Source organism: Meles meles, chromosome 20 (assembly GCF_922984935.1).
Source record: "Meles meles chromosome 20, mMelMel3.1 paternal haplotype, whole genome shotgun sequence".
NCBI classification, from domain to species: Eukaryota; Metazoa; Chordata; class Mammalia; order Carnivora; family Mustelidae; genus Meles; species Meles meles.
The window spans coordinates 27108167-27122556 of NC_060085.1; the positions used below are offsets into that span (position 1 = coordinate 27108167).

The 14390-nt window shown below is 45.8% G+C and overlaps 1 protein-coding gene across 11 annotated transcripts in view; it reads left to right on the forward strand.

Annotated features, from left to right (window-relative positions):
- The window catches only part of PXK (PX domain containing serine/threonine kinase like), a 110971-nt gene that overhangs the window by 59800 nt on the left and 36781 nt on the right, over positions 1-14390 (forward strand). For 8 of the 11 annotated variants that reach the window (XR_006816427.1, XM_045990314.1, XM_045990306.1 and 5 more), the window contains 4 exons: positions 5140-5217; positions 5754-5840; positions 6494-6563; positions 9215-9277. Coding sequence is in view for 9 of the 11 variants with exons in the window: in XM_045990314.1 (XP_045846270.1) it covers positions 5140-5217; positions 5754-5840; positions 6494-6563; positions 9215-9277 (298 nt within the window). In the remaining 2 variants the exon portion in view is untranslated. The remainder of the gene's footprint in view (positions 1-5139; positions 5218-5753; positions 5841-6493; positions 6564-9214; positions 9278-14390) is intronic. The other 3 variants (XR_006816428.1, XM_045990307.1, XM_045990313.1) reach the window with 1 other exon arrangement.

Here is a 14390-nt window from a genome sequence, read left to right on the forward strand (position 1 = left end):
TTCATATCCTTCAGATAAATAGCCAGAAGTAGAATTGCTGGATCATTTTGTAGTTCTAGTTTTAATTTTTTGAGGAACCTCCATACTATTTTCCCAATTTACATCTCCACCTTTAGTATAAATGTTTTTTTTTTCTCCACATCCTCACCAGCAGTTGTTATCTTGTCTTTGTGATACTAGCCATTGCAACAGATGTTAGGTGATACCTCCTGTGGTTTTGATTTGCATTTCCGTGATTAGTGATGTTGAGCACCTTCTCATTAGACGTTGGCCATCTGTGTGTCAAGTTAGTGCTTTTTTTAATCAAACAAGAGAAGGTACAGTATTTTTTTTTAATTGACATAAAGGTAACATGCAATATTCTCTCAGTTTGTGTACATCAAAGTGATTTGATATTTTTTATATATTATGAAACGATCCCAACAATAAGTCTAGTTACCATCTATCACCACACAAAGTCATTAATTAAAATATCAACTATATCCTCTATGTTGTAATGAATGTGGCTTATTAATTTTATAACTGGAAGTTTAGGTACAGAGTTTATAATAGTGAAAATTTGAAAACATTCTAGTATCTGTGCTGCCAAAGCGAGCACTTGGAAACAATCTAAATATTCTACAATTAGGGACTAATTTAAGAATTTATGGTGTATCTGTTTGACAAAATGTTTTTTATCTAATGAAAGTAAAATTTATAAAGACATTGTTGTAGCACAGAAAACGACTGTTTGGGCTAAGGGGGAAAGACAAGCAAGATAAAAATACAATGTGTAAAAAGAATACCTTGTCTAGCAGAAAGTTAGGAAGGAAAATCCTGGGAAATAGCAGCGCTGTGTGGTATCGTGGGAAGAGTAGGGGCTTTAGAACCCGAAAAAACTCAGGGTGATGCCTTACTTCGCTTTTTTTATACCAGCCATTTATCTATGGCTGCTTTTCTCAGACATGACATTTTTTTTCTTTTTTTTTTTTTTATACGTTTATTTGTTTATTTACAGCATAACAGTGTTCATTGTTTTGGCATCACACCCAGTGCTCCATGCAGTACGTGCCCTCCCTATTACCCACCACCTGGTTCCTCAACCTCCCACCCCGCCCAGACATGACATTTTTTAAAAGATTTTATTTATTTGTCAGCGAGAAAGCACAAGCAGGGAGAGCAGCAGGGAGAGGGAAAAGCAGGCTCCTCACTGAGCAGGAAGCCCCATGGGGACCTCGATCCCAGAACTCTGGGATCGTGACGTGAGCCAAAGACAGACACTTAACCGACTAAGCCACCCAGGTATCCCATCATACACGACATTTGACATTTTGGATCAGATAGTTGTTTGTCGTGGGGACGGTCTTGTGCATTGTCGGACATTAAGCAACTTCCCTGACCTGTATCCTCTAGATGCAAACAGTACTTCCCTTCCACCCCACACATTGTGATGATAAAAAATGTCTCCAAAAATCGGCAAATGCCCCCTAGAGAGGGAAGGGAGCAAAACAACCCCTATTTGAGATCTCTCATCCATGGGCCTGGTCTTTGAGTTGATGTTTACTCAGTGTGTACAACTGGTGAGTAATACCTGTTTATTGTTCTTGGTCAACTGAGATGGTCCACGTGGGCACCTGGGCGGCATGGGGCAGCAGGACTGGCTCTCCTCAGAGCTCGAGGTCAGTTCTGTTCTGGGCAGTAGGATGAAGGGGGATTCTTTCTCCTCTCCATATTCCAGAAGAACATGTGATATTATTAGGATGAAATTCTGTTTAGGAAAAACAAAAACAAGGTGGGGTCAGAAGATTGTACAGGAGAGGAAGACATTTTCCTTTGTCCTATTTTGCCAGTCAGAGGAGTTCTGACAAAAATAGCTTGTTTGAATCTGAAGTAGGAAAGAAAAACATTTAAATCCATCTCTTCTTCACTGAAACTCCCCAGGAAATATATTCGGCCTTGTAAATAAATATGCTCTCCCCAACCCTGAACGTCCAGCCTAGGAATTATTACTAGACCTTGTTCTTTCTCTGAACCAGAGAGTTTGTGCAACAATGACAATGTGATTTAAAAATCAAGGTTAATTTCTTTTTTTTTTTTTTTAAGATTTTATTTATTTATACAGACAGAGATCATAGGTAGGCAGAGAGGCAGCCAGAGAGAGAGGAGGGGAAGCAGGCTCCCTGCTGAGCAGAGAGCCTGATGCGGGGCTCCATCCCAGGACCCTGGGACCATGACCTGGGCCGAAGGCAGAGGCTTTAACCCACTGAGCCACCCAGGAGCCCCTCAAGGTTAATTTCTTGTGTATGTGCTTTCTTTCTGGAAAGATACACAAGAAACTGGTGACATTGGTTGCCTCCATGAAGGAGAACTCATTGGCAGACTCTTTACTGTGTATATATCCTTTCATATCTTTGAATTTTGAACCATATTACCTATTCAAAGGTTTTTAAATTTAAATTTTTAAAAGAATAATAGAGACAGGGGCACCTGGGTAGCTCAGTGGGTTAAAGCCTCTGCCTTCGGCTCAGGTCATGATCCCAGGACCCTGAGACCATGACCTGAGCCAAAGGCAGAGGCTTAACCCACTGAGCCACCCAGGCGACCCCCTCTTAACCATTTCTAAGTGTACTCTTTAATAGTGTTAACTGTGTTCACATTTGTGGTGTAACATACTCCTAGAACTTTTTTTTTTTTTTTAAGATTTTATTTATTTGGCAGAGAGAGAGAGAGATCACAAATAGGCAGAGAGACAGGCAGAAAGAGGGGGAAGCAGGCTCCCCGCTGAGCAGAGAGCCTGATGCAGGGCTCAATCCCAGGACCCTGGGATCATGACCTGAGCTGAAGGCAGAGGCTTTAACCCACTGAGCCACCCAGGCGCCCCACTCCTAGAACGTTTTTATCTCAGTAACTGAAACTCAAGACCCATCAGAAAACGACCCCATTAACCCATCCCCAGCCCTTGGCAAATACACTTCTTTCTGCTTCCATGACTTTGACTATTTCAGATGGCTTGTATACCTGGAAGCTTACAGGATTTGTTCTTTTGTGACTGGCTCATTTCACTCAGTGTAATGTTCTCTGTGTTCATTGGTTCATGTGATAAGATGTCCTTTTTTTTCCCCCTAAGATTTTATTTATTTGTTTGAGAGAGAGGGAGAAGCAAGTTCCCTGCTGAGCAGGAAGCCCGATGCAGGGCTCGATCCCAGGACCCGGGATCATGACCTGAACCGAAAGCAGACACTTAACCCACCCACTGAGCCATTCAGGTTCCCCAGGATTTCTTTTCTTTTTGAAGGCTGAATACTATTCTACTGTATGCACATACCACATTTTGTTTATCCATTCCTCTATAGATGAACATTTAAGCTTTTTTCATCTCTCGGCTATTGTGAATAATGCAGTGAACTTGGGTGTGCACATATCTCTTCAGGACCCTGCCTTCCAGTCTTTGGGATATGTGCCCAGAAGTGAGATTGCTGGATCATGTGGTATTTCTATTTTTAGCCTTTCGAGAAACTTCGTGGTGTCTTCCACAGCAGCCACACCATTTTATGTTCCCACTGTCAGTGCACGAGGGCCCCAATTTCTCCGTCCTCGCCAATACTTGTTATTTTCTGCTTTTGCAATAATGACCATCCTAATGTGTGTGAGGTGATATCTCAGCATGGTTTTGATTTACATTCCTCTAATGAGAGATGTTGATTAATCTTTTCATACACTTGCTGTCCATTGTTAAATCTTTGAGGAAATGTCTCTTCAGGTCCTTTGCCTGTTTTTTGTTTTTTTTTTTTTCCTCTTAGATTTTCTAATCTTTTTTTTTCAAGCTTTATTCTGGTATCATCTATTTTTTTGTGACACATCCGTTTTTTTCCATCAGGTTATTTATTTTCTTTTGTCAGGTTATAAGAGTTCTTTGTATATTTTGGCTCTTACCCCTTGTTAAATATATGATTCCCAGTTATTTCCTCCCATACCATAGATTCCTTTTTACTCTGTTGATTATTTCCTTTGATATGCAGAAGTTTCCAAAAAGTTTCATCTGTCTGTTTTTGCTTTTCTTGCCTGTACTTTTGGGGTCTTATCCAAAATCATCGTCAGATCCAATATCTTAAAGCTTCTGTTTTGTTCTAGGAGGTTTTTTTTTTTTTTTAAGATTTTATTTATTTATTTGACAGATAGAGATCACAAGTAGGCAGAGAGGCAGGCAGAGAAAGAGGGAGGAAGCAGGCTCCCTGCTGAGCAGAGAGCCCGAAGTGGGGCTCGATCCCAGGACCCTGGGATCATGACCTGAGCCAAGGCAGAGGCTTAACCCACTGAGCCACCCAGGCGCCCCGTGTTCTAAGAGTTTTATAGTTTCAGGTCTTCAGTCCAGTTTTGAGTTAATTTTTGCACATGGCATAAGGTGAGGGTCCAGCTTCATTCTTTCACATTCAATTTTCCCAGCACCATTTCTTGAAGACACTATCCTTTCTCTACCGTGTATTTTTGGCACTCTGCTCAAATATCCTTTTACTATATACCACATGAGAGTTTTATTTCTAGGCTCTCTATTCTGTCCTCTTGGTCCATGTGTCTGTGTGTATGCCAGTAGAACATTATTTTGATTATTGTAGTTTTGTAGTATATTTTGAAATCAAGAAGTGTGATGCTTCCAATTTTGATCTTATGTTTCAAGATTGTTTTGCCATTTGGGGCCCCTTGAGTTACTTGAGTTACTTGAAACATGTCATATTTATTTACGTGTTTCATATATTCATTACTAAAAAATGGTACTGCATTGAGCATGGTGGGGATGGATAGTATTCAAGTGGGTACCTGTGATTGGTTCTTTTTTTTTTTTTTTTTTAGATTTTATTTATTTATTTGACAGACAGAGATCACAAATAGGCAGAGAGGCAGGCAGAGTGAGAGGAAGGGAAGCAGGCTCCCGGCTGAGCAGAAAGCCTGAAGCGGGGCTCGATTCCAGGACCCTGAGACCATGACCTGAGCCGAAGGCAGAGGCTTTAACCCACTGAGCCACCCAGGTGCCCCCTGTGACTGGTTCTGTTGCAGACTCCCTCCTTCGTGATAACCAACCAATTAGGTCCTGTATTAAAACCAGGGCTTAAGAGACTCTCTGGCCATTTTACTCAGTGGGTTATGTACTTTCTCTTCTTTCAGATCCCCACAAAGTTAAAAGAGGCATTGAGAATCGCCAAAGAATGTATAGAGAAAAGACTAATTGAAGAACAGAAACAGGTACATGTTACTAGCGCCTTACTGGCTTTTGATCTTTTAGAGTCCCCATCCTTTGCCGCCATATTCACAGTGACTTACCTTTGACTGGTTGTTCATTCCATAAACATTTCTTGCATCCTTGCTCTGAACCAGGCTGCACGCTCAATGCTGTGAGGTAGCCTATTACTTCACAGTCCTGCCCTCAAGGTGCTGAGCCTGTGGGGGAGAGAAGCACATCCATAACACATGGTCTTCCTTTATGATTGGGGCAGGCAGGGTAGTGGTGGGGGGCACACATGGTCCTTGCTCTGAAGGTGCTGGGAGCCACACTTGTCTTCTATAGGGGAGCAAAGGGCAGGAAGGAACAGGGAGAAAGGAGAAAGGTCTTCAGCTTCTGGCAGACTCTTCTCTCAGACATCCAGACCCAGGCTTGGAGGAGACAGGCTGAGGAAGGACAGAATTTTCCATCCAAAATAACTTGATTTGGCAAAACATGTTAGAGATTTTCACTGATGTAGGATGCACTTACATTTGTGGTGACTTGTGGTCTCTCAAAGATTCACCAGCATCGAAGACTGACAAGAGCTCAGTCTCACCATGGATCTGAAGAAGAAAGGAAAAAGAGAAAGATTTTAGCTCGAAAGGTAAGCGTGGTGTCTCTGAATTCTCTGTGAATTCTTTTTTTTTCTTTTAAGATTTTTTTTTTAATTTATGAGAGAGAGAGAGAAAGTATGAGCGGGGGAGAAGGAGAAGCAGGCTTCCCCCTGAGGAGGGAGCCAGATGGCCAGGCTTGATCCCAGGACGCTGAGATCATGACCTGAGCCAAAGGCAGATGCTTAACCAACTGAGCCACCCAGGCATCCCCTCTTTGCGAATTCTTAACTACATGTGAAGAAAGCTGTAGGTTAATAGTGCACATTTAGTTAATGACAAGATTTTGTGCTATATCTCCTTGAAAGCTAAAACTATTTCCAGATGACTGGTTTGCAGCTTTTAAAAAAGAACTGCATAATATCAGCGGAGAAATGGACCGTATAGTTTCCTGGCTTGCTGGGATGATTACAGCCTAATGTAACTGGGGAGAATGACTGGCCTGAGATAGTAACTCAGCATTCTTGGTTTTATTCCCCATTTTGGTTGTGGTTCGTGGCTTCTTAACTGTATTAAGTTAGGAGGCCAGATATGATCTCGTATGTAGCTAGTTTCACTGTGTGCCTGGAAAATATTTGTGTTCTAACTCTCGGCTTCCTTGTGTTTATCCTTTGCTGCCCTCCATCTCTCTCTCTTATTTTTAAAGAAGTCAAAACGATCTGCTTTTGAAAACAGTGAAGAGCATTCAGCAAAATACAGCAACTCCAATAATTCAGGTAACTGGTTATAGATTGTAGTGGGGCCTCTGGACCCAAGGGTCAGGATGAGGAGTCAAGAGTTTTTGGCTTCTAGTGGCCAGATACTGAGCAGTGTAGGGAAGAAGAGAACCTTGCCCCTAGTAAAGAATTGTGACAGCATTCACAGGCTCACAGGACTCATGTGCTGAAGAATCCTCAGAGGTTATGAGGTAACCCAGCCTCTGCACTGATGGTGAGACTTGATCAAAGATGAGCATGAGGCATGGATGAAAAACCAACCCAACTTACAACACGAGGCCTCCTGTTTGTTAGTAGAACCTTCTTGAATAGAAATGATCCTGAGTCTTGCCCCCTACTCTGGTCCCTATGTGGTGGGAGGAAGTGCCCTTATACGTGGGTTGAGGAAAGCACTCAACAGTGTGTGGGTGGGTGTGGGTGTAGTGGCGGGGGTGGCAAAGAGCATCATTCCAGAAGGGCTGGGGTGGCACAGAGCACGGTCCTCACACCCGCTCCTGGCTGCCCCTTGCCCAGCCCCACTGGCTGTGGACCTTAGTGTCTCCGTCTTCGGAAATCAGGGCCAGAATGAATTTGGGGACTTCAGTTTTTCCACCTTATGCATCCTATGAATCTTTTTTTTTTTTTCTTTCACCTTATGAGTCTGTGAGGTAGAGTTCCACATAGAGAAAGGCATGGCTTCATCTGAACCCACATAGCTTTGGCTTAGTCTGGAGGGCCAAGGAGAGGGGAGGTTTTGTTAGGTTGAGGGATAGCTGCATATACTTTGAGGCAGGAGAAGGGCTGAGCAGAGAGGGAGAAGCTGAAGATGTGCAAGAGAGAGAGACCGGGAGGCCAGAAGGCCAAGAGGTTAGCCTCAGGAGCCCAACTGCCAGTCTCACTGAAGAGGAAGCCTATCCATCCCTTCCTGGGAGGCAGGAGCCAGGAGAGCTGGTTGAAGAGGCAGAAGCATTTAAAAGTAGAAAGAAGGGAGGATATGGAGGGTGTTCACAGCCCGTGCCTGCTCGGGACTTCCCCGCGTAGTCAGTGAAGAGATGCCTGCCGGGGCGCACAGGACCTGAGTCCTGGACCAGCCGCAGCCAGAGACAGCAGCCGGAGACGGCAGGCAGTGCGGGTGGGGCTGGAAGTCGGGAGCAGGGCTGTCGGGGAAGGGCGTGGACTTCAGGAAGAGGTGGGAATGTGCTGACATCACTGCCTGCAGACTTGAGCTGCAGAAGGGAAAGAGGTGGGGAGGCGCCCAGTGAAGACCAAGACTGGCTCCTCAGGGATAGTGGCTGCTGTGGCCAGTGGGCAATTCCAGAGTTGGAGGTCTCCTTTCTCCACAGTTGATGAAATGGATATGGGCCAATCATCGTCAGCATTAGGGTGAGACTCATGTCTCCACCCAGCATGGCGGACGGATACTCTGTCCAGTGGCTCATTCCTTATAAGGCAGAGAAAGCCTGGCTCAGGGTTCTCCACCTTCCGGAGGCCCTGCCTGCCTGCAAGGCTCTGGGCCCCTTGCACCCGGATGAGACTCCTTGGACTCCCAAGACCCCACCACGCCCTCAAGAGGTTCAGGGAAGCCATGTAGCCATTGGCGGAAAGGAACAGATCATCTCCAGACTCCACTGGAATCACAAGTGCAATCTTCTCCCCCTTTACGTATCTCCGTCAGCACTGGAAAGCAGTGGAAACACAGGACGCGTTGGGTTTTACCTCATTTTTCAGTAAAACGCCTCTCCTATTTATAGGGAGGTGAGAGAATATTGTGAACAGTGAAAAGCTACTCCGCTTGAGGGAGATGTGGTTTAACTGGGACGTTTCTCCTCACGCCCAATGTCCGTGCTGTGCCCAGCCTATCCTGTGGGTGGTAGGTGAGGTGATGGTTGGAGGCTTCTCAGAGGCCTGATCACGGCCCTCCCTGGAGCTTCGGTCACTCACTCCAGAGGATCTCTGTGGTGGGAAGGGGGCTTCCCGTGGCCGCAGAAAGGCTTATGTAGGAACCTCTCTGCTCATTGGGCTGCTTTCATCTCAGGCCAGCAGGATGTTCTCTGGGGACTCCTGAGCAAAGGGGAGATGCTGAGAATATGGGAATATGCAGGTTGTTTTAATGGAAAAGAAGGTTCTTACTGGATTTCATCTAAGAAGAGGCCTGGAGATCCACAAAGCGAACAGGCTGACCCTGTCTAGTTGAACATAGCTGCTGATTAAATGGAACTTCTGCAGAGAGCACCGCTAGTTGGATGCTGTGGAGAACTCTTGCTTCCTCTGGACTGGCCTCCCCTGGATGGCTTTGTCCCCTGTACTGTTTATGGCCACTGTCGTTTGTCATTCATTATGCAGGGACAGAGGCTGGGTCAGGAGGAGAAACCATAGCCAACTGCACAAGCCATTGACAGCTCAGAGTTGGTTTCAACCCAGGCAGGGCGTAGAAGGCAGCGGGTGGCAGGGAGCCCTTAGTGGCCTTGGGACGAAGCATATCCTGCACCCTGGGGGAAACCTGTGGTCACTGGGTCCAGGCTCTGAATTCTCTGTCCTTCCCCACCTTTTACCACAAGACCCACCCACTCAGCCAAGTGCAGATTCTCAGACAACAGTGGGTGCCCCGCTCAGGCCAGATTCCAGATGTCTGTCTTTGGTCCCCAGGAGGGTTTGTCTGTGTTTTCTCTTAGCAGGATCTGGGGCCAGCTCACCTCTCACATCCCCGTCGTCACCGACTCCACCCTCTACAGCAGGTGAGTGATGAAGCCACAGTCCCTGCCACCCTCCTCTCACCCAACAGGAGGAGGAGTGGGGCCCTTTGCCTTCTGGCCCAGGCGTAAGCGTCGCAGGGGTCAGCCTTCTCCAGGGAGCCCTGGGGGAGTGCACACTGGGAGAGCTGAGGGTCTCGATGTCCCAAGTCCCACTTCATGGGGACTGGAGTAGCTGGTTTCAGAGGTAGCAGCCACCCTCCACTTTCAGCCTGCTCTCGTGCTAAAAAGGCCTCATGCTGGGCTTCTCAGATCAGATCTTGCCCTGGTACGTGCTGAGCCGATCGAAACAGTTGCGCTGCTGCCGGGGCGCCTTGTCCTGCCAGAGCTCTCCCCTCGGGGAGCCCAGCCACAATGTCGTTTTGTCACCAAGCAGGACTGGTGAAATGCCAAGGTGTGGGAGCGACAGAACCACCCAGCTTCTGCTTTCCTGGTGACTTTTCGTGCTCTCTTCTGCTCTGTAATGTGTTTACTTACCAGGGTAGTTTTCTGTGACTAGTCTTTGCTTTGCCCTTGCGAATTCAATCAGATTACCATGAGTTTGGTTTGGAAAAAAAAACATAGGAAGAATTGATCTTGGGGAATATTTGTAAGAATAGTCTCTAATTCTTTCCCTCTTTCTTTTTTGAATTAGTATCTCTTTTCTGACCATTTTGCATGCCTTATAAAAACACACTGGGGGACCAGTATTTCTTTTCACTTCTTAAGGGAACCAGATGTTCTCAACATCAGAGGAGCTGGTTCTGCCTTTCAGAGCTTGTCAGCTGTGCTTGGAAGAGTTGCTGCAGCTGTCTGGAGGGAGGGTCACTGCCTGGGGTTGATTTATGAGTGGACAGTTCCATATTCATCGAGGCCTAAGGCAGCACCCAGGAGCTATCAAGAACGTTACCCATCTGCTCTCAAATCTTCTAACTGACCTTCCTGAGAAAATGACAAGCAAGTGTAAAGGGAATAGTTTGCACAGCTTACTTCTGGCTGGTGGTGTCTCCTGTTGCTGACTGAGGATGGTTCCTGGTGGATTGCTGCTGAGTGTTCTGGGCCGGGACCCGTTTTGAGAAGCCAAGTACCTGGTTCATGGGAATGATATTCTTTTCCCTGGCCAACTTTATGAGCAGCTTTTACAAGAAAGCCCCCAAATATTGTTCAAGAAAGGATACAGTCTTCTCTCTCTTGTGTAGGGGTGACTTGTATAGGCTAGTCAGAAATTTCTGGAACTCCACTGCCCAGATCATGTTCAGCCACTTAATGGAAGAAAGGGTATTAATTTCACACCACTTAGACGTTTGAAGGAGATTGAGAGAATGAAGAGTGAGAATCCATAAATGGCTTCTTTAATACACGAGATGTCTCTTTAGTCATACAGAGCACCTACTGTATGCATTAGAGTGGTTGTGGGAAGTTAACTTCCAGTTCTCATTTTTAAATGCCTTGGGGAATTCTCAATCTGTTTGGATTTTTTCGTGAGCCCTCTGATTTTACCTGTGTTTTGAATTCAAGCTATCTCATACTGTAGCAGGTTTATATGAGATGAGGACATTTTTAGAATGAGAGAAGAAGAAGGGATCTGTTGTAATTGGAGGCAATGTTGGAAAAACGTTGAGGTGAGTGGGAGCGGCAGAGGGCGTTACTGTGAATTTGATCAGACTGTTCTGAAAGAGAGTTGTAAGGATTGAGCAGGAAAACCTGTGAAGACCCAGGCACAAAGCCTGGCAGAGGTGGTAGGTTCCCAGCAATTATTGGCTCCTTTCCTTTATCTCCTCTCACGATTTGTTGATGAACTGTCTTGGTCCTGGTGACTCTACTCTGACCTCTGCTGGGCACTTACTGTAATGCATCTCTTAAAAGTGATGATTAGTATTCTCTTGTCAACCCAGCATTTCAGGCCCTAAATGGTGAGTTTATTCATTCAGTTACTCAGGATGCGTTGAATGAGAGCCTGCAATGTGCTGGACACTATGGTTGGTCCTGGGCTACAGGGATGAATAGACAGACAGGGCCCTAGCTCGTGTGGAGTCCCATTTCCAGTGCCTCTCAAGAACTCCAAGAACTAGACATAATTAAACAAGTGCTTTCCTTGGGGTCCAACTCTGGTAATTTTTCTCCTCCCAGTATTTCCCCTCTTTCAGTAGAGAATCTCCACCTAAAAAACTAGTGCACCAGCTTCTGTTCTGTGCAAGGCAGAAGGGAGCCACAGACAGGTAGTGGCTTGGTGCTGTTGTGCCTGTGTTTGCTGCTCGGTAAATCCTTGTTGCTGGTTTGCCTGAGCTTGCTCTGCCTTCAAGGCCTCTGCTGGGTGAGAGCAGACTCCCATCCTACGGGTGGCATCTTCTGGCTGGTTGGTCCTTGCCTAGACTGATCCCTCCTTCTAGACAGGAGGCCAAGCTTCTTAATGGGCTCATCTTTCTCACTGCTTCTCTGCACACTGCCCATCTTGTTGCTGGAACCACATTTGCTCCAATTTATGTCTTTATTTCTAGGCCAAGTTTATCATTTAAAAAAAACAAAAGGCATGCTTATCTGGGAACCAAGTGAAGAATAGTGTCTTCTAGCTTTATGATAAAAGGCAGTTTTCTCAATAAAGGAAGAAAAAATCTTCACTTTCAAGGATAGTATTCAACTAACAATTCCTGCTCAAGGTAGCATCTCAAACACAACTCAATCTGGGAGCCCTTGGGAACTATGCTTTGGGCCAGGGAACCTAAACTTGAGGGTGAACACTTGATAGTTCTGACAGTTGGCCTCCCTTTTGCTTCTGGTTTCCCGTTTGTCAGTGAGGATAGTAACAGTGCCTGCCTACAGGAGTTTTTATGAGGATCCAGCACATTCCATGTGTATGGGGTTAGAACAGCCCCTGGCATACACAAGCCATCGCTACACTGTTCCTTATCGGGAGACCTTGATGAATCACTTTACATGTCTGGGTGTTGACTCCCTTCTCTGTCAAAGGCAAAAAGGTCAGAATTAAGGGGAGACTGTCTCATTGTCCCTTCTAATCAAGCATACTGTAAATCCACTGGGGATCCCATTTGCTCAGCAACATATAACTTAGGCAAGTTCCATTGGCTGCATTGTCTTCCGGAAAATGTCAGCTTTAAGCACATTCATGATAGTCGACAGTGGTCTTAGGCTCCATGACTTTTAATATGGGGCAGAAGGACATATGATTCTAAGCTAAGCGGTCTGCCTCTCATGAGCTCTTTCCAGCAAGCAGGTAAGGGCTGGGGCCTCCCCCATTCCTTACCGCCCCTCCTGCCATGGCACCTCTTCCTGAGGTCCTTACCAGATTGATGGAAGAAATGCCATTTCCCTAGGTCTGCTGGTCATTCCTTTGGGAGGAGTGAGATTCTCTAAAACTTCTGCTTCAATTCTTGTATTTTCAATGAGACCATTCCTTTCTTTTCTGCTGAAGGTTATACTTCCTGCCTCTGGAAAGTCAGTCTTTCAAGAGCTTTAAAATTCTTTGTCCTGACTTATTTCATGGTAAATATCACCAACTTGTGTTTACACTTTCTATTCCTAGAACTGAGTAGTTTAGAAGGTCCCGGTTTATATATATATACACACACACACACAAATACACCCCGGCACTCTCTTTGGGAGTGCGTAGGTCTGTTGTCTTGCTATTGTAGGTCTGTTGTCTTGCTATTGTGTGTGTGTGGTTTCTTTTTAAAACAGGTGTGCAAAAGAGTGTTTTGGGAAAGCTAAGTGAGAAGAGACCCTCAGTTATTGTTTTTAATAAGCACGTCTAACATATTCTAGGCACTTTGTGCAAGGCACTGTTCTATGTAATTTAAAGTCATGGTTCGATTTAACCTCTATGAATACCTTCCTTTCCAATGAGAGTAGTTCCTACCAAAGCTCCATTTTAAAGGCAAAGAAAACGGAGGCCCTAGTGAGGTTAAGGGACTTTGACCAAGGTCACACAAGTGGGGGATGCTAGAGCCAGGATCCAAACTTGGTTCCGACCTTGCACATTTACCGGGTTGGTTGGTTTTTTTTTAAGATTTTATTTATTTATATGACAGGCAGAGATCACTAGTAGGCAGAGAGATAGGCAGAGAGAGAGGAGGAAGCAGACTCCCTGCTGAGCAGAGAGCCCGATGCGGGGCTCGATCCCAGGACCCTGGGATCATGACCTGAGCTGAAGGCAGAGGCTTTAACCCACTGAGCCACCCAGGTGCCCCTACTGGGTTGGTTTTGATCGAGTGCCTGTTCTCTCGGGTGCACGGCAGGGTGTGTGCTGTTAAACACTGCTCTGTGGCCTGAAAAAAGCCCTGAGGGTAGAGTCGGAGCACTCTGGGCCAGAGTCCTAGCTCTGCCGCTTTGCAGCTGAGACCTTGGACAAGTAATTTCCATTCTCTGAAGCTGACTTCTAAAAGAATTCCTGGTCTTTATTAGGTTTTGTACACCACAAAGCTTTATAAGCGGTATGTGCTATAAAGTAGAAGCCATGATTGACCCACAAGAGAATTCTAGCCCATTTGCTTGCAGCTAATAATTTAAAGACATTTTGGAGAGAGAGCTGGCAATTTATAGAAAACTCAGTGGGTAAGAATGAGTGGGGAGAGAGAGAAGTTTCAAATCTAGCGAGCTAGACGAGGGACAACAGAGCCTTATGGGCACAGAGTGGCTGAAAGCTTGAATAATAGGAAGGATGGTTGAGAATAAATAAGACACAAAAAAGAGATATATTTATTTAGAATATTGGGAATTTCCAGACTCTGTCTGGCCAGGTGAAAGTCTGAAACCCATTCTTGGCTCAGAATCCGTGTCTCCGGCCATAAGAATTGCTTCCTTTTCTCGAAACCTCCACACACACACAAAGCAGTTGCCATCTTTGGGATGAGCAGATCAGCCTTTGGTGTTTCTCTGAAGAGTATGTTGGCTCTGCTCTCCTGCCCTCTTTCAGCCCTTCTTCCCCACCTCCTCCACGCCCAAGGGGGTGAGGCTGGTGTGGGTGAAGGTGGCGCAGGGTAGAGTGTCCCCAGCATCCTACCAGAGCTGTCCCTGGGGAGTGGTTAGCCTGCCCAGCCCCTCACGGGCCTCATTTCTCAGCTCCTCTGCAGACGAAGCGTTCATCAGGAACTCTGGGATTCTG